This window comes from Ochlerotatus camptorhynchus, unplaced genomic scaffold (assembly GCF_037179485.1).
Source record: "Ochlerotatus camptorhynchus isolate MF236.1 unplaced genomic scaffold, CSIRO-AGI_Acam_v1.1 ptg000402l, whole genome shotgun sequence".
NCBI classification, from domain to species: Eukaryota; Metazoa; Arthropoda; class Insecta; order Diptera; family Culicidae; genus Ochlerotatus; species Ochlerotatus camptorhynchus.
Window position 1 is genome coordinate 2,050,280 of NW_027040888.1, and position 24,047 is coordinate 2,074,326.

The following is a 24,047-nucleotide window of genomic DNA, read 5'->3' on the forward strand; positions in this document are numbered from 1 at the left end:
TTGGTGATCAATAGTTCAGAATATGCTCACTACGCGGCGCTAGTATACACGTGAAATTCTCATATAAAATATCTCGAGTTCTCGACCAGATAGAAAGGTACTGTCTTCGGCATAGTTGTTCAGGAGGTCAAGGCCTTTTCGTAGGTGGACAGTAGTTCAGAGTTTTATCACTAAGCGGCGCTACTATACATGTGAAATTTTTGGATATAAAATATCTCTAGATCCTGACCAGATAGAAAGTAAATGTATTCGGCAAAGTTTTTCAGGGGGTCAAGTATTTTTTGATGGTCGAGAGTAGTTCAGAATTTTCTCACTAAGCGGCGCTAGTATACACGTGAAATTATCATTATAATATCTCGAGATCCTGACCAGATAAAAAGTTACTGTCTTAGGCAAAGCTGTTCAGGAGATCATTGCCTTTGTGCGGGTTAACAGTAGTTCAGAATCTTCTCGCTAGGTAGTGCTCGTATACATGTTAAGTTTTTGCATGTGCTACATCACTAGATCCTGACCAGATAGAGAGTAAATGTCTTTAGCAAAGTTGTTCAGGAAGTCAAGATCTTTTCGTTAGTGGGCAGTTGTTCAGAATTTTCTCACTACTTGGTGCTCCATGTTGTAACCAATTAAGTCAAATCCCACGTACTATGGTCACAGTTTACGCGGTTTCCATTCACATTTTCCCTATTATCTGCATTTTTAGGTGTTGACTGTAGTCAAAGTTTAGCTTGTTTAGATCAAAACAAGTTTTTTGACTAATACTCGTTGGTTTCAGATCGATTGGTAACTCAGCAACAAAATGGCAATGGAAAACTCATGTGTGTTGTACAAAGTACAACAGCGCGAGTAATGGAGGGTTAAGTATCTTCGAAAACTTGAAAATCTGAGAAAAAATCCGGTAAGCGTGTTGATACCGTCCAACACGCTATAACAATAGCTAAATTGAATAGACTCGGTGTTAGTGGTGATATTCTACGCCGGATCAATTCCTACCTTGTCGATCGCAAGTTGACAGTTTCAGTTGATGTATTCCAATGTAACCAGTATTTAGCCACATCTGGGGTCGTTGATATTCCTCATATACTTTAATGATATTAACCACGTACTCAGGGTTCCTCAACTATCCTACGCCGATGATCTTAAGATTTATCCAATCTATCGCCTTCGACACCTTCATGGTTTGGTGCACATTAAACCAAATTATCGTTAATTCTGAAAAATGCTATCTCCTTCGCTAGGATTCATCGACCACTCGTCTTCGATTACAAACTTCAAGGTACCGTTATTCTGCACGTGGACCATGTGAAGGACCTTGGAGTTGTTCGGGATACTCAACTAACGTTCAAGCCTCATGTTTCTCACGTCGTTGAGAAGGCATCCAGGACTTTGGGATTCATCTTCCGTGTCGCCAAGGATTTTACCAGTGTATACTGTTTAAAGTCGGGGCCTCCCTTAGCTCAGTCGGTAAAGGCGCAGCTACAAAGCAAGACCATGATGGGCATAGAGTATGATTGTACTTGCCACACAATTATAATAATGCAAAAATGGTACAGGCATCGAAAGCTCTCAATTAATAACTGTGCACTGAACCAAAACATCCGCAATACTTCGAATGATTTTCTTATGGTTGAATTCGTCGTCAGATGATGAACATCCATATGACTGTCATCCAAATACAGGATGATTTTCGTTTGAAAATTAGCTATAAAACATACGGCACTCAGAGGACAAACATTTAAGAATAGTGTGACATGCAAGTGCTTTTAATTAGATTTATAATTTGATTATCTACAATTCCATACTGAATAGCCATAATAAGCCATTCCATTATGGATACAAAAAAATTTCGTGGTGAAGAAAACCTCCTCCACCACGAATTAGCCAAACATTGGTTTTCATCCTTTACCTTTGTTCGTAACAGCTCTGATAGCGATGCATATGCTTCCACCTCGTTTGTCAGCTCAGATCAGCAAATGACGTTCGATAGAATTATTTACATCATCGTTTTGAATGATTTGCGTTATGGGGCTGAACCAAAACCATATGCATTTCCATTAAGTATGACAGTTATCCTGCAGAAAGCATTACGCATTTCAACTGAAGGCCCTATCCCTTCTCATAACAAGTTTCATCCTGAATTCGAGAGGAAAATCATCTGATTTCAAAACAACCGTCATCCGATTGCAATCCAATGGTCTGAGGTTTCATTCGATCAGAGGATGATGTTTGTGTACAGTTTGGTAATGCATCTAGAACACTAAAGGCCGGCGCACAATGGATACGTTTTCAGGTTTTTTGACAGTTAGCCCATGCATCTGTCAAAAAACCTGAAAACGTATGCATTGTGCACCGGCCTTAAGTTGAGAGCACGCAATAAGCTAAAATGCAATAAGCATTAAGCTTGAAATGCGAAGAAGAAGAAGAAGAATATACTGTTTAAAGTCATTGTACTGCTCTTTGGTCCTCCGTTTAACGTTCTGCTGTTTGACATTTGCACTATCGGAACGGTTCGGAAAGGATTGAATCTGTTCAACGCCGGTTCATTCGTTTTGCTCTATGTCGCCTTCCTTGGCTAGAGTTACAGAAGTCGATGTCAGTTAATTTATTTGGAAACTCTTCAGTCGCGCAAGAACAGGGCTATGGTTGTAGCATAGAGGTAACTCTAAGACCAGCAGGTCCCGAAGAAAAATGGTCAACTTTTTGGCTCAGCTCTGACACATAACATATGTCGAACTTCATGCAAAAAGCTGACTCAAATCTGACCCCTTTTTTGTTTTGCCTCAGTGGTATTGGCGTTGACGGCGACTCTGTAGCTCTTTACTCCTATGAGAAAATCCATAAGCAAACGTCAGACTGTGCGTGAAACATGGCGGACTTCGTACTATCCTTTCACTCCATCGAAAATTCCCATAAGAAACTGTCTACATTTGCTGGAAGAGCAAATAACTGGCATAGTTGGACATGGATCTGTCAAAATAAAATTTTCGTGATATCGACACTGAGCGTTCATAAGGACCAATGTCGAAAACATATATAATAGCTTCTTTCGTAAATGTCTTGTAGGTCAAAGTCAATCCATGTAATCCACTCATTTTATCGGATAGGAGGACTCTTTCTCTACACAATCATGTTGTTGGTTTTCTTGAAGGAGTTTTCATTTTCGAGAAATTCACACAAAAAGTAATTGTTTACGTTTGCAGCATTGGCCCTTATGAAAGTAAACATTGACGTTGACGGCGACTCTGCAACTCTTTACTCTTCTTCTTTCCTTTATTTAACGTCGGTCTCTGTTCCGCAATCTGGTGCCAATCACCGACGGACATCGATTGCCATCCATTGACGGCAATCGAATGTGCAGGAAGGCAGCTTCCACACCTGCGTAGGATATCGCACCCGTTCAACACACATGGGCCGGGACCAACGGCTTTACTTCCCTTCCGAAGGAAGACGTGACCAGAGATTTTTATGCCTCAGAAAAATCCCACCGACCTCGGCTGGGATTGAACCCAGACCCATTGGGGTGTTAGAAAGCAGTCACGCTTACCACTACACCACCGGCGCCGGCTCAACTCTTTACTCCTGGTAAAATCCCAAAAGCATCTGACAATCTGTGCATGAAATCTAGCGGACTTTTTCTTATCTCTTCATTCCTCCAGCAAGCCGTTGTTTCTTCACACAAAGATTGACAGAATCATATGGGATTTTCATAGGAGTGCAAGGGTAAGGAAATGTTCACCAAGTTTCACGCACAGACTGATGTTTGCTTATGGGATTTTACCAAAGGTGTGAAGAGTTACAGAGTGAACGAAGAGGTGAATTCTAGACTAACATTTGAAAGGGGCGGAAGAGCCAAAATGTAAACAAACCATATTTTGCCACATATAGAGAGAATAGTTCACAAACTACTCGATAAATACGAAAAAGTAGAAGAAAATATCATTCAAATTATCAAAAACGTTTCTTCTTACATGGCGTATTTCCAACTTTCAAATCTATGATAAATCTGGTTGTTACGCCTTGCACCAGAACTACGAATTATATGGTTTTAATATGCCAAATGTTTTGATTCTGTAGTATCTAGTCACGCCCGATTCATTTGAAATGCATCCGATTGATAGTTCACGTTTAAACAACGAACAAAAAGCAGACCAAAAAATCTCCGGGCGTAATTCCACTCTCACAAAATTTGCGAACGAAGAACCAAGGCGGAACAACAAACAAAAAATCCCGAGGGTGTACTTCCACGGCGTATCACCAGTGTTGGCAGTTCAAAGGGTGGAAGATCTGGGGGGTAACAACATGTATGAAATTATCAGGGCGTATGATGTTTTCTTCTCAATTTCACGACAAAGAAAACTTTTTTGAGTTTTTAGTGATGCACGATGATAGATTACACTATTAACTATATGTCAAGCTTATAAAATCAACCAGAAAATGGAAAGTCGTGAAATAGGATTAATTTTTAGGTCAACAAAATTCAGAAGCGATTTTCTCGATATGGTCATTTTGGAATTACGCCCTTTTCAAATGTTAGTCTAGAATTGTCAATAGTCACGGTAATGCGTAATTAGATGTAAACAGGTGAGGCCCAGATAATTTGTCGTCTCTTTTGTTCCTCCGCTGTTAAAATTCATGACGGAGTTTGACGTGTGGGCATTCTTTTCTCGACTAGCTCAACAGGGGGCTTTTCAAAGGATTTTTTTAACTAGTATTTTCAAGTCGGTCAGAAGCCAAGCAAGAGCGTTGTTATTCAGTAATATTGCCTATTAACAGATGCATTATTTCTTCGTCTCTTCGATCGTATTGGTTTGCATTAGATTCATGGAAGAAATTATGTTAATTGAATATAATTTAATGCAAACAATTCGAAGATTTGATGATTACGTTTAACAGGTGTAAAACTATCATTTTGTCAGCGGTATGATGAAATATTGTTAACAGTGCTTTTAGTGAGTCTACTTGTGATTACATCACGAAATATCCAGTTGATGCATATTAACAATTATCTTCGTTAGTAAATAGTGCTTAACTTTGATACAGCTAGCTGAGAGTCCCCCCTGGGACCTTAGCCATAGTGGTCGAAAAAAAGTTTGTTATGATTGTGTGTACCTCCTCTTTTGCCTTTTCGATCAACAAGGATTAACCTTACCATGTTTTTTTGTTACAAAGTAATTGGAGTAGTTCTTCGTGTTGGGATTTTTGAAGAAATTTTCGATCGACGGCGAAACATAGGGAGTGTTGAAATCTTGGATATTTCAGGTATCGATAAGCGCTCGATTTCATTTATCGTCCTGCTTGCAAAATTCTTGCGAATGGAACGATGCAAAGTCAGCTCAAAACACTGCATAATTTTCAAATGGTTCTTCTGATTCTTGTTCCAAATTTTGCTGCTTCTCTCTGGACTTCAAAATGTAAGCACTTAATTCCAAATTTACGTGGACCTGTTTTTCCTCCTAAGAAACCAAATGAAATCAAAGTTTGATGCAATTGGTTCCAAAAAAAATTAGGAGGTGTCCAAAGAAGGAAATGTTATATACATTTTTCTTCTAAGTTTACCACAGTTTTGCCAACAATCAATACGAAACTAAAGGCCCAAACGCAATGTGGGCGGAAGCGGAACGGAAACGGAAAGTTTGACAGTTGTCACAAATGACATCAAGCTGCCTAACCGAAGTCGATTTGATTCTAACTTGTTTTCAATCCGACATGTAGGCTTTACTCTGATCGGGCTTTTCCGCAGCCGCTGCCGTTCCGCTTCCGCTGTCATTGCGCTCGGGCCTTAACGATTTTAAATTGGCTCACTGCTTGACTAGCCTATTGGTCCCAAGTAAATCGATTAACGTATCCCATTCTAGTCAAAATTCTAGTACTACACAATGTTTGTTTTGATCCGCTATGATAGTTTGACAGATAAAATGAGGGGTTATTGGATTTTCCTATGTTTCGAGGGGTGATTCGACTAGCTTGGGACCTGTTATACACTTTCCCGCTCAGGGGTGTAAACAAACTTGCATACAGCGCAGTCTGGCAGTGCTTATGTTTTGTCTGCTACATTCTTATCCACTAGTTAGTGTGACATCACATTTGCTGTTGTATTTAAATGAAGGAAGAAAAGAGATGGTTAAGTTTTCCTCACCATACCAGTTGATATTTATGAAAAATGGGCAGTTTTGGCGTGGGGACATGCACTTCCAATGAATTTTACCAATACATTTAGAAAATGATGATCGAAGAATATTTCAAAAAGAAGAAGTAAACAAAATAATGACCCTTTGTAGAACCTTAAAGCGGCATGTTCAATCGCATAACGAAATGATTTCTTGGAATTAAGGTTCAATTTACTTTGATGCTTTTTGGAAAATTTCAAAGGCAGTTTTTTCCGACGCATTATTTCAGATTGCAAAAAGCTCGCACTATTCGATTCCTTCTGATATTTTACACAAAATGACGCGAGCTTTTTGCAATCTAAAATAATGCGTCGAATAAAACTGCTTTTGAATTTTTAAAAAATGCATCAAAGTAAATTGAACCTTAACATTTCAATGTATCGCATGAGAATTGATAGTCTCACGTGCCAACCACACTTTCAAAGTAAGACAATTATTTAAGTATTTGAACACGGTTGGACCAAAATACCTCAAAAAAAAAAGTATACAAGGAAGATGCATTTAGATACATTTTACTAAGGCTTCCTTGTGGCAAGAGGATGGAATCAGGTACATCAACGAGGCTACAAGCAAACCCATTCACTGGAAACAAGTAACAAGTTCTTCGAATGCACACTCAACTCCTAACAAAGGCCTATAGTTTCGCCTGAGCGATGAAACAACAAGAAGGGAAACAAACATAAACATACCCGCTCTCCAATCACGGCCGGGCAAGGAGCTAGAAGACATTCTTCTTTCTTCCCTTCCGGCTGGACAGTATAGTTGTACAAGTACTAGTGGAGGAACAGTCCAGCCTGGCTACTGAAGGAATGGAACGAGTTTGCGCACAGCGACCATAACAAAAGCTAATACCTACACAAACGCTGCTCGCCAGTTATAGATACCTACGACTCGAATAGCTTCGATCTCTTTTTGGCTGTGCCTTGTTTTGGCTCGCATCAGCAAATTTTTATTCCGATTTTTACCTTCTTTTCGTTCCTGCCTTCACCAAACCAAAAATAGGCGATTAACCCAAAACCTGCACCGATGCAACCACCTTGTCTAAGGGGCTTATTTTTGGCGTGGATGCGATTTTCTCGTCGACGTGTCACAACAGCCAACACTGTGTGTTGGCACAGGAAAATCCTGTTCTGTTTTCGGGTCGAAGTTCCCGCACCACCCCACCGCCATACGCCTTGCTCTCTCTAGCACCCAGGCGTCGAACGCAATCTCTTTTGGATTTTTTTTTTCTTCACTGTGTGCTGATATCACGATTATTATCAGCTCTTCGACCTTTGGAACTGACGACTGGCTTCCACCGTGTAATTTTAGAATGGATTCCAAACCAATAATAACAATAACGCAATCATCCACGGTGCCACTGCAACCGAAACACGCCAGATAATGGATTTTGCTACGGACAACGTAATCACCTTGGAGTTGAACCCCCAAAAAGTGGGCAATCCTCACTCACTCTTTTTCGTTTCGGTTTGCCTCGATTTCGTACGGGGTGTTGCAATCCTCGGCACTTTTTTCTCCTGACAGAAAATCACCCAAATCACTCTGTACAAACTCGCAATTTTTCCATTGGTGCTCACCGTTTTGCTTCTTTTTTCTGCGCCCCACTATTTCACTAATTGCCACTATGGACTGCTCACTTCTATCAACACCAGAATCCGTATTTCGTAATCTTTCTACGCATTATTCCACTGAAATGACCGGAATCCTCGACACTTCCGTTTTCGGATCGCGGTTTGAAGAAAAACTCGCAGCTTGCTTTTTCGCGTTATTGGACTGAACCAAAATTAAAAAATCTCACTCTCTGGCTGCTGACTGCTTTTGCTCTGGATGGATGGCTGGCTGCTGCTGATGATGATGGTGGAGCAGCAAAAACGCATTTGACGGGGGGAGCTCTGCGCTGTCGTTGGTTTGACAGCTTGCATTTCCCCAACGACGCAATTTGTTGTCGCTGGTACCGTGAGGTGATGCTTGAGTGACGCATTGTTTCGTGCGATCTAGATCAGCTGTAGCGTTTGTGAACCAACGCGATGACAGAGTGCACCGCTGACAAAACGACTTAAAACTTTATCCTCAATTTACTCTTAACTTTTACTCGAAAATCTAATGATTAAAATTTGTGTATTCTATTCTACGCGCCAGAAACTCGGCATAATCATACGTCAATGGCTTGAATTATTACTGATTGCATCTGAAACTGAACTGTCCCAAAAATGCAAAAAGTGTGATAAAAGTGCACGTTTCCGTCAAATCGTTTCGATGTCTTCGGTTGGGACCGAAGAGAGTACCAGAGCTGAGCCAAAAAGTTGAGCACGTTTCTTCGGGACCTTGTGGTCTTAAATGCTGTCCAGACTGGAGAGTTATAACATGTTATAACGGTTGTCAAATAATTGCAACATAGAAACCACCATCAAGATAGCGCTATAACATGTTATAACCATAGAGGTAACTCCATAGAGGTAACTCTAAGACTAGAAGGTTCCGAAATAACGTGCTCAACTTTTTGGCTCAGCTCTGGTACTCTTTTCAGTCTCAAGCTAATCGATTCACCCCTCGAAACATAGGAAAAACCAATAACCCCTCATTTTATCTGTCAAACTTTCATAGCAAATCAAAACAAACATTGTGTAGTACTAGAAGTTCGACTAGAATGGGGTACGTTAATCGTTTGCTTGAGACCAATAGGCTAGTCAAGTAGTGAGCCAATTTAAAATCGTTACTTTCGTATTGATTGTTGGTAACTCTAAGACCAGAAGGTCCCGAAATAACGTGCTCAACTTTTTGGCTCAGCTCTGGTACTCTCTTCGGTCCCAAGCTAATCGATTCACCCCTCGAAACATAGGAAAAACCAATAACCCCTCATTTTATCTGTCAAACTTTCATAGCGAATCAAAACAAACATTGTGTAGTACTAGAATTTCGACTAGAATGGGATACGTTAATCGTTTGCTTGGGACCAATAGGCTAGTCAAGTAGTGAGCCAATTTAAAATCGTTAGTTGCGTCTTAGCATATGAAGCGGTCGGGGTTGAATATTCAGGTCAATTTGCCTCATGATAGCCTCGCAATCTGTCCTTCCTTGCAGGATATCGGCGACGGTTAGAGCTCTGCTTTATAGTCGCTATATTCATAGTCTGGCGGATAGAATTTCGATCTATCAAAAAGTGGAACCAATTCAATATATTTTAGACCAACAATGGAAAAGATACTATCAACATTTATAAACAAACGTAAATTATTCTTTCCACGCCAATCGAACGCAAACTACCGGCATCACCGGATAAGGGAAACTTTCCACAACCCAAAGATGATATTAGTTTGCTTAGGCGAGCCTTGAGTCACGAGAAAATGGTTTCCGACGTTTTGTTCGCAATAGCTGATGTGCTCTTTTCTGTTGTTAGTCGTGATTTGCTCAATTGGTTCCGCTATTTGACAGCTCAATTGGTTCCCGAGATTCTATCCGCCAGACTATGAATATAGCGACTATACTCTGCTTGTGTCTCTTCTAATCCGGAGAAGTTCTAGGTCGATAAGTTGACAACGGCTTTCGTAACTGGGTAATCGAAATGGATCATTCCAAGGCACGCAAAACGAAGAAAGTGACGTTGAACAGATTTAATTGTCTCGGCACCGTTGTTGTAGTTTGGGTTCCAAACCGTTGAGCAATACTCAAGCGTCGATCGCACAAGCGAACAATAGAGAGATTTTAGACAGTACACACAAAGAACAAAAACTGTTGCTTTAAAAATACTGCATGATCAAATTAAAAGTTTCCCAAATTTCGTAGTTTTAACTATGAAAATTTTCAAAATAAAACATATTTTTTTGGGTTAAAAGTGTTTCTTTCACTTTCGGCTTGTAATTTTAAAAGTGTTTTTTTTTAGAATAAAAGTCGAAAAACTGTCAAAAATCTCTTCATTGCAAAGTTTTTGACAGTACTGGACCACCGTTTCCCGCCAAATTGGACATGTGAAAAAAAAACGAGACCAGCAGCTAACATGATCAGCAGCAGTTTCTTCAAGTTTCCCACATTTTCATCCGCCGGCGCGCTTGTTTATATTCTGACGCTATCGAGTGGAAGGATCGGAAGGATATTCCAGTTACGGGATTTGGAGGTAGGTTGATGAAATTTTCGAATACTTTCGAGCTTGCTTCCGATTTTACTAATTTATGTGTTTTGAGCAGCCTCGTCAGTCTTGCCGGAAAAGAAGGCTACTCCCACCATCACCACCAACTGTATCATTTGCGTAAAATGCTTCCAATGGAAGATTCCACAATGCAGTGCCCTTTCAGTCATCATCAAAAATATAAATAAACGAAAATACATTAAATAAAATATTTCTATTGTTTTTTTTTTCAAAGCATATAGCAGTCGAATTAAAAATAATTCATATTTGAGATCAAAACATACATCGTTGCGATAAAAATGCCTATATTTTAAATTAAATCCTTTCGTGAGTCTATTTAAAAACATGGATTTTTATTTTGACAGTTCTACAATTCGATTTAAAAGTTTCTACTTTTAAAAGTAAAAAACGAGTTATTTTTGAATTGACAGTTGGCTGACTTTTGTTTTGAATGCAAAAGACTTTCTACCAAAAAGAACCAACGCAAACTTTTAATTCTACCAATGGTTTTTTCAATTTAATCAATGATAATTTTTTGTGTGTAGATATCAGTGAAGTTTTTAGCTATCCTAAAAATGAACCCTAAAGTTCTTGACGCCTTATCAACAACATATGCAATGTGTTGCTTGAATGAAAGCTGCGAATCCAAGAGCACACCCAAGTCTTTCACCTGATTCACGCGTTCAATTGTCGAGCCAAGCAGTTCATAGCTAAATATTATCGGTTGTTTTTTTTTCGTGAGACCGTAATAGCGGAGCATTTGGCTGGGTTCACTACCATTCTGTTTAACCTGCACCAACTAGCGAATACATTCAGTTGACGTGGTTGACGTTGAAAAAAGTGACAGTCAGCAATGGAGCAGATTCGTAGGAACATTTTGAGGTCATCTGTATATGATAACCGAGGAGTTTCGACGACCAGATGCACGTCGTTGAAGCAACAATCAATACGAAACTAACGATTTTAAATTGGCTCGCCACTTTAGTAGCCTATTGGTCCCAAGCAAACGATTAACGTACCCTATTCTAGTCGAAATTCTAGTACTACGCAATGTTTGTTTTGATTCGCTATGAAAGTTTGACAGATAAAATGAGGGGTTATTGGTTTTTCTTATGTTTCGAGGGGTGAATCGATTAGCTTGGGACCGAAGAGAGTACCAGAGCTGAGCCAAAAAGTTGAGCACGTTATTTCGGGACCTTCTAGTCTTAGAGTTACCTCTATGGTTGAAGTACAGTATAAAAATTAACGGTCCCATGTGGCTTCCCTGAGGTATACCTGATGTGGCGAAGAAGCTAGCTGATCTGCAATCTCATATGGTGACCGGTAAGATATGATCGATTCGGTTCCATAATCACTAGCTCGAATAGCTTCGAAACGACACTGATGGCAGGACTGAGACGGAGGGATTGGGGGCTTCCATGGGGCTTTCTACGGCGCGTTTCGGGTTCCCAGGATTGGGAGCTACAGAGGCATCATCACAATGACTATCATAGTCCGAATTGCTGAAAATTTGATCGGCATCAGGCAGTGAATAGTCAATATATTGATTGTACTTGCCTGTAGACTCCTGATTCATATCCAGCCACAAGCCCAGAACGACTATGCTATACGCTGGCAGGAATCGGCACGACTGGGCTGGAGGAACCAGGAGCTTCCAAAGAGCGGTCTATTGTGCGTCCCGGAGATGAATTAGGATTGTTAGAACAGTAAAGCGGATGATGTGACTAAGCAGTATCAGAAGTGCTTCTCAACAGGAAACAGCTGGCACATTGATGTAATATTCGAGGTAATATCAACAATCAATACGAAACTAACGATTTTAAATTGTCTTACCACTTTAGTAGCCTATTGGTCCCAAGCAAACGATTAACGTACCCTATTCTAGTTGAAATTCTATTACTACACTCTGTTTGTTTTGATTCGCTATGAAAGTTTGACAGTTAACATCAGGGGTGTGTGGATTCATGCAGAACATGCAGGGGTGAGTGAAATAGCTTGGGACTGCTTGGGACCGTTGTTCTGGTACTGAGTGAGCCAAAAATAATAATGATTTTCTTCGGGACCCAGTGGTCTTAGAGTTACCTCTATGGTAATATTGTATCAGCTTTTTGCTATTACATCCTTATTTCATACATCTGCTTGAATTACATTGACCGATATTAATTTTTTTTTTGCTGAGTAGCTTCCTACACGAAACGAAAATCAATTATTTTATTCATGTGTTTCACTTATACATTTTTGTCAAAACATCAGCCTTATACCACAAACGAAGTGACAGACGACTAACTGGCGAAGAAATCCATTTAAATAATGTGGTTCACTGTAATAGAATTTTCTTGGAAGCTTGTGCCATCATCCACCAGATGGGTTAGTTTTTTTGTTTTGATTTGAACAAAGTTGATTTTGTGTACAATGATTCTTTGACAGTGTGCAAAGAGTGCGTATCATTTTGTCATTTTTTTATGCATTTCAGTTTTGAGTAGAGTGAAAGAGATAGAACCAAAACATTCTAGTACATTTGGTGAAAATGCTAGTTCAATCTAGTAGTAGCACAAACGAAGTGACAGACGGAGCGGCTCGAAAACTTTGGTGACTAACCTGCTATTGCAATTTTTCAGTGTACCACATGGCAACACCACTACTACTGGATTGTACCACATGGCAACACTACTATTGGATTGAACTAGCATTTTCACCAAATGTACTAGAATATTTTGGTTCTATCTCTTTCACTCTACTCAAAACTGAAATGCATAAAAAAATGACAAAATGATACGCACTCTTTGCACACTGTCAAAGAATCATTGTACACAAAATCAACTTTGTTCAAATCAAAACAAAAAAACTAACCCATCTGGTGGATGATGGCACAAGCTTCCAAGAAAATTCTATTACAGTGAACCACATTATTTAAATGGATTTCTTCGCCAGTAAGTCGTCTGTCACTTCGTTTGTGGTAGTAGCATAGAGGTAACTCTAAGACAAGTAGGTCCCGAAGAAACGTGCTCAACTTTTTGGCTCACCTCTGGTACTATCTTCGGTCCCAAGCTTGTCGAATCACCCCTCGAAACATAGGTAAAACCAATAACCCCTCATTTTATCTGTCAAACTTTCATAGCGAATCAAAACAAACATTGCGTAGTACTAGAATTTCGACTAGAATAGGGTACGTTAATCGTTTGCTTGGGACCAATAGGCTACTAAAGTGGTGAGCCAATTTAAAATCGTTAGTTTCGTATTGATTGTTGGTAGTAGTGTTGCCATGTGGTACAATCCAGTAGTAGTGATGTTGCCATGTGGTACACTGAAAAATTGAAATAGCAGGTTAGTCACTAAAGTTTTCAAGCCGCTCCGTCTGTCACTTCGTTTGTGCTTATACATTCTATAAGACAAACCACATAGGTCCTACAAGAATGCATAAAAGGTATGTGTGACCGCTTATACATTTCATTTGACACATGAGCTTCATTAACTATTTGCAAGGCGTCTGCTTATTAGTTGACTTATACATTTTATGAATAATCAGCAATAGAAATTTGCCAAAAGGTATAAGGAGATTTCTATCCGTGTATACCCATTAAGTGCCGCACGGTGCCCTGGGAGTAATTTATAGTACTTCAGCAGATCTTCCGAGTCAATATCGGTCATAGTCTTCAGTGCGATATAGCTGTCGTATCCTGTATCACTTAGGAAATTACGTACAGCTATTGGCACAGGACCGCTCAGCTCGAATACTGTTCACAGTGAAACATCTGTCTGTGCATCCGTCTGTGTTTGGCTTGGTGCTTCCTACCGTCATCATATATTCAAAATAGCGTCAAAATATAATGAGTAAAAAACGAATTCTTACCATTTTAGCTCGTACCAGCGCATACAATTATCGTCACTTGAATGATTGAATAAACTTCTGTTTTTAATCATCGTTCAGCATCCAACTGAAATTCAGCAACATCCGTTTGAGTTCGCGTTTGCGTATCGAGTTGGCGCCAAGCGAAATAACCCATTATTGTTATCTTTGTTGATGTTTACGTTATTCTCTACGTCTTGGAGCTATTCTCGCTTTGAGTAAACCTGCTACAGTAGCAGGTACATGGTGTTGTCACATATGCAGGGATAGGGACAGAAGACAACCTCCAGCATTGTCAGCAGCGTAATTGGTTGCCGGTGGAGATTGAACGGCAGTGGATAGCGGAAGGAAAGTGTGAAATAAGACCGTTTTCGGTTAGGGTTTCTGTGTAATATCAAATAAATATTGTTATATACCTTTAACAACTATTGTCTCGTCTATTGTTGTAGTATTCGTCGAACACTCACTTTCATTCCGAGCCATTTCGTCCGCTCGCAGATGACTATTGTTTCGTTTTATCTGAAATTAAAAAAAAAATCTCTATTTATACTAAAAATTATAATAATTACCAATTTGAGCAATTTTTACACCAAATATTACTGCAGATCAAGTTGTACTTCCCCTAATTAACTATTTTCTGGGACAGAAGTACGATCGATTATTTGCACTGAGATCAGCTAACAAATAATGCCGAGTTTTTTAGAACAAGGAGCGGATTTTGGTGGCGGTGACCAGCAAGATCATCAAAGAATGACTTGCATCTGGCGTAAAATCCATTTTTTATTAAACGAATGTCAAATGATCACTTCAAACCAAAAATAGTCAAAAACAAAAAAACAACTGTCAGATTAAGTATAAGATTCGCAAATATCACTCATATTAAAATATTTAATATTTCCACCATCGATATTGATGCTGATACTTGGACCTGTCCTTCCCCTAGCCTAGCTACTATTGTTATTTGCTCGGTTATTTGATCGCTTACCTTGATCGCGATTATTGTCGGGCCGCCACTAAACCGGACCACGCTAGCGCGACTTGCGACCCGACGTTCAGTCGCGACAATGTGGTTTGACGTGTTAATGTCAAAGTTCTGTCATTACTGTTGTCACCAGGTGGATTTGCAAATAAATAATGTTTTTTTTTGTTAGCTTGATCCCATCGCACAAGATTTTTGATTAAAAATTGTCCTCTATTTAATATGAAGCCAAACACAAAATCTAACATAATTATTCAGAATATTCGTGGTCAACACGCCAGCAGTAACACGGTTTATCATGCGCTTTACGGCCATTATTTTCTCGGGATATCGAAGAAGGATCTTAGTATCATTTATGGAAAATGCCGATCAACTATTTACGAGTGGTTCTTCAAGTACGAGCGAGATGGAATTTTCCGAAGGAAGCAGCGCCTGCAAGTGTTTAAGAAATTCAGCACCGATATGCGTGATTGGCTTGTCAACCTATATCAAAACGAGCCTTTCTTGTTTTTGGACGAAGCGAAACAGCGATTCCAACAGCGATTTCTGCTATCGATAAGTGTGTCATCTATTTGCACAATATTGCATGAATCTGGATTGACCTGGAAGACTATCGAAAGAAGGGCTATCCAGATCAGAGAGGATGAGATAGTCCGGTTTGTTAAGGAAATGCTTGCAGTTCCATGGGACTTGTTTAACCTGGTTTTCCTAGACGAGGTTAGTATTGACAATAAGGATATGCTGCGCAAAAAAGGCTACGGAGTTGTTGGCCAGAAACTTATTTATCGCGGGGAATTCTGTAGAAAGCCTAGGGTTTCTTTCTTATGTTTTCTAGGAATCAATGGTATGCTAGATAGTTTCTGGACGGAAGGAACATTCAACCGGCATAAATTTTTCAGATGTTGTCGAAACTTTGCTATAAATAATCCCCATGTACAACGGTATCCTGGGTTTCACTCTATTTGGGTTTTGGATGGTGCTCGCATCCATTGCGACGCCAATATCATAAGATATTTTCGCTCTATTGGCATCATACCGATATTTCTACCACCATATTGCCCATTTTTTAACCCTATAGAGATTATCTTTGGCTTAATTAAGGCGTACCTTAGAAGGAATTACCGAGAGACTGGCTCCATTTTGAAAGAAGTTTGTGCAGCTATGAGTGCATTCAAAGTCTATGAGTGTAAGCAGATATTCGAATACTGTGGATACTTACCTGGGGGCGTTTTTCTTGCAGAAAAAGGTCTGGACCAAGACCCTAAATATATGGATTTCAATATTATTCCTGAATGAAAGTCATGAGCAGTCGTATATTTGATGAATAAAAGGAATGTTTAAAACAGTTGCATTGTTATATTTGTTATATTTTGATAAAAAAAAAGAGTACATGTGATAATTCCACACAACGGGCTTATTTTCATAATCATCCCGCATGATCCACATCCTCGCAATCAGTCACCTTCTCGGCTATCTCACGACTAAGGTTTGATTCTTCCGGTCGCGTAACCGATTCCATCGCTGTAAATAGTTCAGAATTCACCGATCCTCTGGCGGACATGCTGTCTATTTTCTGTTTCATTCCTTGCAAGATATTAAGAGCCATGTTTAAGTCATTCGAAAGATCAGTCATATCACGGCACCATGCATCATTATTTGTTTGGGCAGCAACCATACTCCGATGAACAGATTGTAGTCGAGCCGCTTCCGAGACACCAGTCCAGCGAAAGTATTTGGACAACTCGATAGGAGGAGATTCAGCTTGCAACATTCGATCACGGTTGTGGGCTGGAGCTGAATTGATCAAGTTTGCCCACAGCATCCAGGAACTGAAGTGTCCCTCAATGTGGGAATGACTGCTTCGTAGCTCACTAGCTAATACTGAGTCATCCCTAGTTGAATGCGCCCCTGAGCGGTCAGGGTTTTGAGGTGCAATCAATCTTCGCATTACTAATTGATACTGACCTAATGATTCAATATTCGTGGAATAAGCATACACGAATATCTTAATAGATTTGCTCCTCCATGACACCAGCAGCCGTGGTGTGATACGTGATGTTGCATAGATCTTTTTCTTCACCGTATCTTGTAGCGAAACGAATTTATCGATGTCCTCAAATTCTGGATCTTGTTTTTCCGACCAGTGAGGAATTTCTTCTTCGAAGATCACCTGTCGACGTACCAGTTTGCAAGCTTGTTTCCAAATGCATTGAAGTATCTCCTCGAGTGAATTCCCATTCACAAGTGTTTGGGTTACTTCCTTTGGCCGCAGCTGGCTTTTATATAAACGCTGAACATAGATCCCATTGAAGCAGAATTTTGACTGCACTCCTTCATCATCCGATCCAGAAAACTCAATGTCAAAGTTCATTTCCTGAGTCGCTGTCTGATGTACTGATGGCATGTCCGTATCGTCAACATTTCCACCAGCACTGGAGTCGATGTTGCTGGTACCTTCGAGTGGGTTGCCGTCTTGATAACCATCTTCTTCCTCAAGGTATTCTTCCGGTCCGTACGAACTGTAAAAATAAACCCTACATTAAGATAAACTAATTGTCTTAAATTTCATAGTAAATTTTTAATAAACTTACCCGTCCATTTTCACCGGATAAAAACAATAACAAGGAGCAAATTGACAAAACTGATTTCAGACTGTGAAGAATAATTGACAACAAAAACAACACGCTAATCAGAAGTACCTCACAATACTTACGTTTTACGCACACTCAAAGAAAAAAAACACTTTCGATAAAAAGGGAGCTTATTATTGTCGGGCCGCCACTAAACCGGACCACGCTAGCGCGACTTGCGACCCGACGTTCAGTCGCGACAATGTGGTTTGACGTGTTAATGTCAAAGTTCTGTCATTACTGTTGTCACCAGGTGGATTTGCAAATAAATAATGTTTTTTTTTGTTAGCTTGATCCCATCGCACAAGATTTTTGATTAAAAATTGTCCTCTATTTAATATGAAGCCAAACACAAAATCTAACATAATTATTCAGAATATTCGTGGTCAACACGCCAGCAGTAACACGGTTTATCATGCGCTTTACGGCCATTATTTTCTCGGGATATCGAAGAAGGATCTTAGTATCATTTATGGAAAATGCCGATCAACTATTTACGAGTGGTTCTTCAAGTACGAGCGAGATGGAATTTTCCGAAGGAAGCAGCGCCTGCAAGTGTTTAAGAAATTCAGCACCGATATGCGTGATTGGCTTGTCAACCTATATCAAAACGAGCCTTTCTTGTTTTTGGACGAAGCGAAACAGCGATTCCAACAGCGATTTCTGCTATCGATAAGTGTGTCATCTATTTGCACAATATTGCATGAATCTGGATTGACCTGGAAGACTATCGAAAGAAGGGCTATCCAGATCAGAGAGGATGAGATAGTCCGGTTTGTTAAGGAAATGCTTGCAGTTCCATGGGACTTGTTTAACCTGGTTTTCCTAGACGAGGTTAGTATTGACAATAAGGATATGCTGCGCAAAAAAGGCTACGGAGTTGTTGGCCAGAAACTTATTTATCGCGGGGAATTCTGTAGAAAGCCTAGGGTTTCTTTCTTATGTTTTCTAGGAATCAATGGTATGCTAGATAGTTTCTGGACGGAAGGAACATTCAACCGGCATAAATTTTTCAGATGTTGTCGAAACTTTGCTATAAATAATCCCCATGTACAACGGTATCCTGGGTTTCACTCTATTTGGGTTTTGGATGGTGCTCGCATCCATTGCGACGCCAATATCATAAGATATTTTCGCTCTATTGGCATCATACCGATATTTCTACCACCATATTGCCCATTTTTTAACCCTATAGAGATTATCTTTGGCTTAATTAAGGCGTACCTTAGAAGGAATTACCGAGAGACTGGCTCCATTTTGAAAGAAGTTTGTGCAGCTATGAGTGCATTCAAAGTCTATGAGTGTAAGCAGATATTCGAATACTGTGGATACTTACCTGGGGGCGTTTTTCTTGCAGAAAAAGGTCTGGACCAAGACCCTAAATATATGGATTTCAATATTATTCCTGAATGAAAGTCATGAGCAGTCGTATATTTGATGAATAAAAGGAATGTTTAAAACAGTTGCATTGTTATATTTGTTATATTTTGATAAAAAAAAAGAGTACATGTGATAATTCCACACAACGGGCTTATTTTCATAATCATCCCGCATGATCCACATCCTCGCAATCAGTCACCTTCTCGGCTATCTCACGACTAAGGTTTGATTCTTCCGGTCGCGTAACCGATTCCATCGCTGTAAATAGTTCAGAATTCACCGATCCTCTGGCGGACATGCTGTCTATTTTCTGTTTCATTCCTTGCAAGATATTAAGAGCCATGTTTAAGTCATTCGAAAGATCAGTCATATCACGGCACCATGCATCATTATTTGTTTGGGCAGCAACCATACTCCGATGAACAGATTGTAGTCGAGCCGCTTCCGAGACACCAGTCCAGCGAAAGTATTTGGACAACTCGATAGGAGGAGATTCAGCTTGCAACATTCGATCACGGTTGTGGGCTGGAGCTGAATTGATCAAGTTTGCCCACAGCATCCAGGAACTGAAGTGTCCCTCAATGTGGGAATGACTGCTTCGTAGCTCACTAGCTAATACTGAGTCATCCCTAGTTGAATGCGCCCCTGAGCGGTCAGGGTTTTGAGGTGCAATCAATCTTCGCATTACTAATTGATACTGACCTAATGATTCAATATTCGTGGAATAAGCATACACGAATATCTTAATAGATTTGCTCCTCCATGACACCAGCAGCCGTGGTGTGATACGTGATGTTGCATAGATCTTTTTCTTCACCGTATCTTGTAGCGAAACGAATTTATCGATGTCCTCAAATTCTGGATCTTGTTTTTCCGACCAGTGAGGAATTTCTTCTTCGAAGATCACCTGTCGACGTACCAGTTTGCAAGCTTGTTTCCAAATGCATTGAAGTATCTCCTCGAGTGAATTCCCATTCACAAGTGTTTGGGTTACTTCCTTTGGCCGCAGCTGGCTTTTATATAAACGCTGAACATAGATCCCATTGAAGCAGAATTTTGACTGCACTCCTTCATCATCCGATCCAGAAAACTCAATGTCAAAGTTCATTTCCTGAGTCGCTGTCTGATGTACTGATGGCATGTCCGTATCGTCAACATTTCCACCAGCACTGGAGTCGATGTTGCTGGTACCTTCGAGTGGGTTGCCGTCTTGATAACCATCTTCTTCCTCAAGGTATTCTTCCGGTCCGTACGAACTGTAAAAATAAACCCTACATTAAGATAAACTAATTGTCTTAAATTTCATAGTAAATTTTTAATAAACTTACCCGTCCATTTTCACCGGATAAAAACAATAACAAGGAGCAAATTGACAAAACTGATTTCAGACTGTGAAGAATAATTGACAACAAAAACAACACGCTAATCAGAAGTACCTCACAATACTTACGTTTTACGCACACTCAAAGAAAAAAAACACTTTCGATAAAAAGGGAGCTTATTACATGGAATATAAGATGTTTTAAACATTAGAATGGTGAATTAAATACTTTGAAATGTCAACAGACTAAATTGATGTGTCTAGATTAGCTGATAATGTTTTCTTACGCGTTTAGATTCTGAATTTTATTTACTGTAATGTGAGAAGTTTTTTTAGTGTGCGTTTCGCAAGTTAAATAGGAATTCGGGTAGTTGCGCCCTCCTTCTGAATTTCTATCGAATAGACAATACATGGAATATAAGATGTTTTAAACATTAGAATGGTGAATTAAATACTTTGAAATGTCAACAGACTAAATTGATGTGTCTAGATTAGCTGATAATGTTTTCTTACGCGTTTAGATTCTGAATTTTATTTACTGTAATGTGAGAAGTTTTTTTAGTGTGCGTTTCGCAAGTTAAATAGGAATTCGGGTAGTTGCGCCCTCCTTCTGAATTTCTATCGAATAGACAATATTATTTTCCACGGAGGAAAATTCGTCAGTGAGCATGAATAAGCGCGTAGACTCGATGATCGATTCTCTTCGTCGATTTTTTTGTTAATAGCTCGCTTGGATTAATGTTTTTCGGTGCGTTTGCTGGTGTTTTTGATAGCCAATACAACCTGTTACTACTCTGCATTGAACCAATTTAAAAAAAATTGTTTCGCTTAGCTGTAGCAATGCAAAGAGAATCGATCATTGCCCTCAACTCATGGCACGATATGGCAGCACAATTTTGCAACATAATTTGCAATTGGCTCACCGATAACACTCCAAGACGAAAACCTCCTATATCTCCTGCTTGGAGTTCTCCTCTCCTGCGGCTTTTGAAACGCGATAAAAATTCCTGGCAGCATAAACTTCGCCGACATCGAACTTCTGAAACGAAACGCAACTTTCATCGCGCTTGCAACGCCTATCGTAAGCTTAATTCAACCCTATACAAGTCATATGTCTTGCGTGTCCAGACCAATTTACGTAGAAATCCCAAGAGCTTCTGGAAGTTTGTGAACTCCAAGCGAAAATCGTCAAATATTCCTTCATCCGTATTTTTTTGGCGATTTGGAGTCTACTTCTATGCTCGAATCGTGTGATCTATTTTCCCGCCACTTCAGTTCTGTTTTTTCGGATTCAGCCGCCAACGCAGATGAAGTAGAAAGAGCGGCTTGCAATGTTCCTGAGGGTCTCATCGATTTGCGTACATTTGTGGTTAGCAATATGTATGTCGTTAAAGCTGTTACACACAAAAAAAATCGTTATTAAAATTAAAAAAAGCATCGGTGAAATTAAAAGTTTGCGTTGGTTCTTTTTGGTAGAAAGCGGTTAGCTTTTAAATCGAAAGTTCGTCAACTGTCAGTTTAAAAGTTGCCCGCTCATGACTTTTAAAAGTTTAAACTTTCAAAATAAATTGTTCTACTGTCAAATTAAAAGCGTGGCATGGTTGAAATTAAAAGCGTATTACTCTTAATTCAAAACAAACTTTTGACATGAAAGTACGGTAACTTAAAATGACAATAATTGTTATTTTTAATGCAAATTAAATATTTTTATTTCAAAAGTAGTATATTTAATATAGTAACATCCTTTTAATTAAAAATTACAAATTCATTTATTTCTCTATTTTTTATTCACAATTTGATATCATTGTCTGGTTCCGCACTGCATATTCGTCGGATTGGGTAGGCAGTTTTTTTAGACAGTAGGCTGGTATGGATCGACATTTTTCACTTGAGATCCTTGTAGTACTGATTGAGGGCACTTCTCTCGGCGTCCGTCAGCTAAACCTGCTGCTGCTAGGGCATTCCCGCATAAACGCGAACCATAAATTGACCTTACCTAAAATGGTTAAAAATTGTTTATAATCCCTGCTAAACTTTAACTGAAATGGTTATGGAACTTTACATGAACGTTTAATGATAAAGTTTCAACCTTATGTATTATGGTTTTTTGAAACTGGACCTTACAAATAATGGGTTGTTAAGAACCATTACCATTCCAAATTCTTGTTTTCTCCATACATTTTCAGAAAGAGAACTATATAAGAACGTTTTTACTTATGATTTGAGAACATTAATGGTAATGGTTATGGTAATCAGTAAGGTCCATTAATGGTTTTGTATTATCGCTCAACTTTACGTGGAATATATCGTGAATTGGTAATCAGTAAATTACAGGCAACCAATTCGCGATATATTCCACATAAAGTTGATCGATGTTACAAAACCATTCGTGGACCTTACTGACTACCATAACCATTACCATTAAAGTTCTCAAACCATAAGTTAAAAGGTTCTAATATAGTTCTCTTTCCGAAAATGTATGGAGAAAACAAGAATTTGGAACGGTAATGGTTCTTAACAACCCATTATTTGTAAGGTCCAGTTCCAAAAAACCATAATACATAAGGTTGAAACTTTATCATTAAACGTTCATGTAAAGTTCCATAACCATTTCAGTTAAAGTTTAGCAGGAATTATAAACAATTTTTAACCATTTTAGGTAAGGTCAATTTATGGTTCGCGTTTATGCGGGTTCTCTAACATCTTGCACCACTGTAGGCTACGAAATGTCTCCGATAGACAGTGTATGATTGATGCTCTACTGGTGATTCGCCACTGCCTGAGGATGCCATTTTCCACAAATTACTGGTCCAAGCGTGTTTCTCATCCTACAATTTCAAAAGCAATCAATAAATATTATTTGTTCCACGGAATAGAATTTCAAATTACCGGATTGATTCGCCCGGAAAAGGATCAACGTTCGCCGGATTCCCTCTCGGCTAAATTAATGATACCTGCGTATAAGCAATAATCATGGGTCAGTGGTTCAATTATGCAAATTATCTGATCTCAAAAATTACTTACGGTTTAATAAAAAAAATGCTCTCCCAAACTACAATGTCAAGCAGCTGCAACTGAAATAAAAAAAATCTCTTTTCCGGCCGTATGGCACACACCGCCAGTGCAGAAGTACATGGGTTCTAATTTGCAAGCAGTTACAGCGTTACAGACCAAATCTTCACACTTTCTAGTACAAGTTAAAAAACTGAAGTTTATGTAGCTCCCGTTTTGCGCGTTTTTCTTTTTGTTTGCTCACGCGATCCTAAAACTACTCAAAAATGGGTAGAAATCAACACATGAAAAGTAATTTTGACAGTTAAACAATTTTCAATTTGAAAATCTGCGCTTTTAAAACTACAATTTAAAATTAAAACAATCACTTTTGAATTAAAAACAACCTTGTTGTATCAAACATTTTCGTAGTTAGAATAACGATTTTTTTTATACTTTTAAATTGAAAGGTTAATATTGTTACCGATACAGTTTTTGTTTTTTGTGTGTAGGAAGTTGAAGAAATCTGTTTCACCGGGTCCTGATGGTGTACCTGCAATCATTTTTTGCCGCTGTGTTGCTGTTTTAGCTGATCCCCTAGCTCGCATCTTT

General features: G+C 39.2%; 5 protein-coding genes across 5 annotated transcripts in view; 2 read left to right on the top strand and 3 right to left on the bottom strand.

Annotated features, from left to right (window-relative positions):
- The window catches only part of atl (atlastin GTPase), a 56,997-nt gene extending 48,993 nt beyond the window's left edge, over positions 1–8,004 (bottom strand). The window contains exon 1 of the mRNA XM_065233488.1: positions 7,742–8,004. The gene's annotated coding sequence lies outside the window, so the exon portion shown is untranslated. The remainder of the gene's footprint in view (positions 1–7,741) is intronic.
- A 7,162-nt stretch (positions 8,005–15,166) lies between these two features.
- LOC135710751 (uncharacterized) lies at positions 15,167–16,507 on the top strand. Its single transcript, XM_065233415.1, has one exon. The coding sequence runs from the start codon at positions 15,336–15,338 to the stop codon at positions 16,407–16,409; it is 1,074 nt and encodes a 357-aa protein (XP_065089487.1). The 5' UTR covers positions 15,167–15,335; the 3' UTR covers positions 16,410–16,507.
- LOC135710754 (uncharacterized) lies at positions 16,420–17,820 on the bottom strand. Its single transcript, XM_065233419.1, has one exon. The coding sequence runs from the start codon at positions 17,515–17,517 to the stop codon at positions 16,540–16,542; it is 978 nt and encodes a 325-aa protein (XP_065089491.1). The 5' UTR covers positions 17,518–17,820; the 3' UTR covers positions 16,420–16,539.
- Positions 17,821–17,913: 93 nt separating this feature from the next.
- On the top strand, positions 17,914–19,254 carry LOC135710752 (uncharacterized). Its single transcript, XM_065233416.1, has one exon. It carries the CDS (start codon positions 18,083–18,085, stop codon positions 19,154–19,156), a length of 1,074 nt encoding a protein of 357 aa, XP_065089488.1. The 5' UTR covers positions 17,914–18,082; the 3' UTR covers positions 19,157–19,254.
- On the bottom strand, positions 19,167–20,806 carry LOC135710753 (uncharacterized). The gene has a single exon (XM_065233417.1). It carries the CDS (start codon positions 20,262–20,264, stop codon positions 19,287–19,289), a length of 978 nt encoding a protein of 325 aa, XP_065089489.1. The 5' UTR covers positions 20,265–20,806; the 3' UTR covers positions 19,167–19,286.
- Between the last annotated feature and the right edge of the window lie 3,241 nt (positions 20,807–24,047).

Coding starts and splice junctions, on each gene's coding strand:
- LOC135710751 (XM_065233415.1), top strand. CDS start 15,336: ATGAAGCCAAACACAAAATCTAACATAATTATTCAGAATATTCGTGGT.
- LOC135710754 (XM_065233419.1), bottom strand. CDS start 17,517: ATGCCATCAGTACATCAGACAGCGACTCAGGAAATGAACTTTGACATT.
- LOC135710752 (XM_065233416.1), top strand. CDS start 18,083: ATGAAGCCAAACACAAAATCTAACATAATTATTCAGAATATTCGTGGT.
- LOC135710753 (XM_065233417.1), bottom strand. CDS start 20,264: ATGCCATCAGTACATCAGACAGCGACTCAGGAAATGAACTTTGACATT.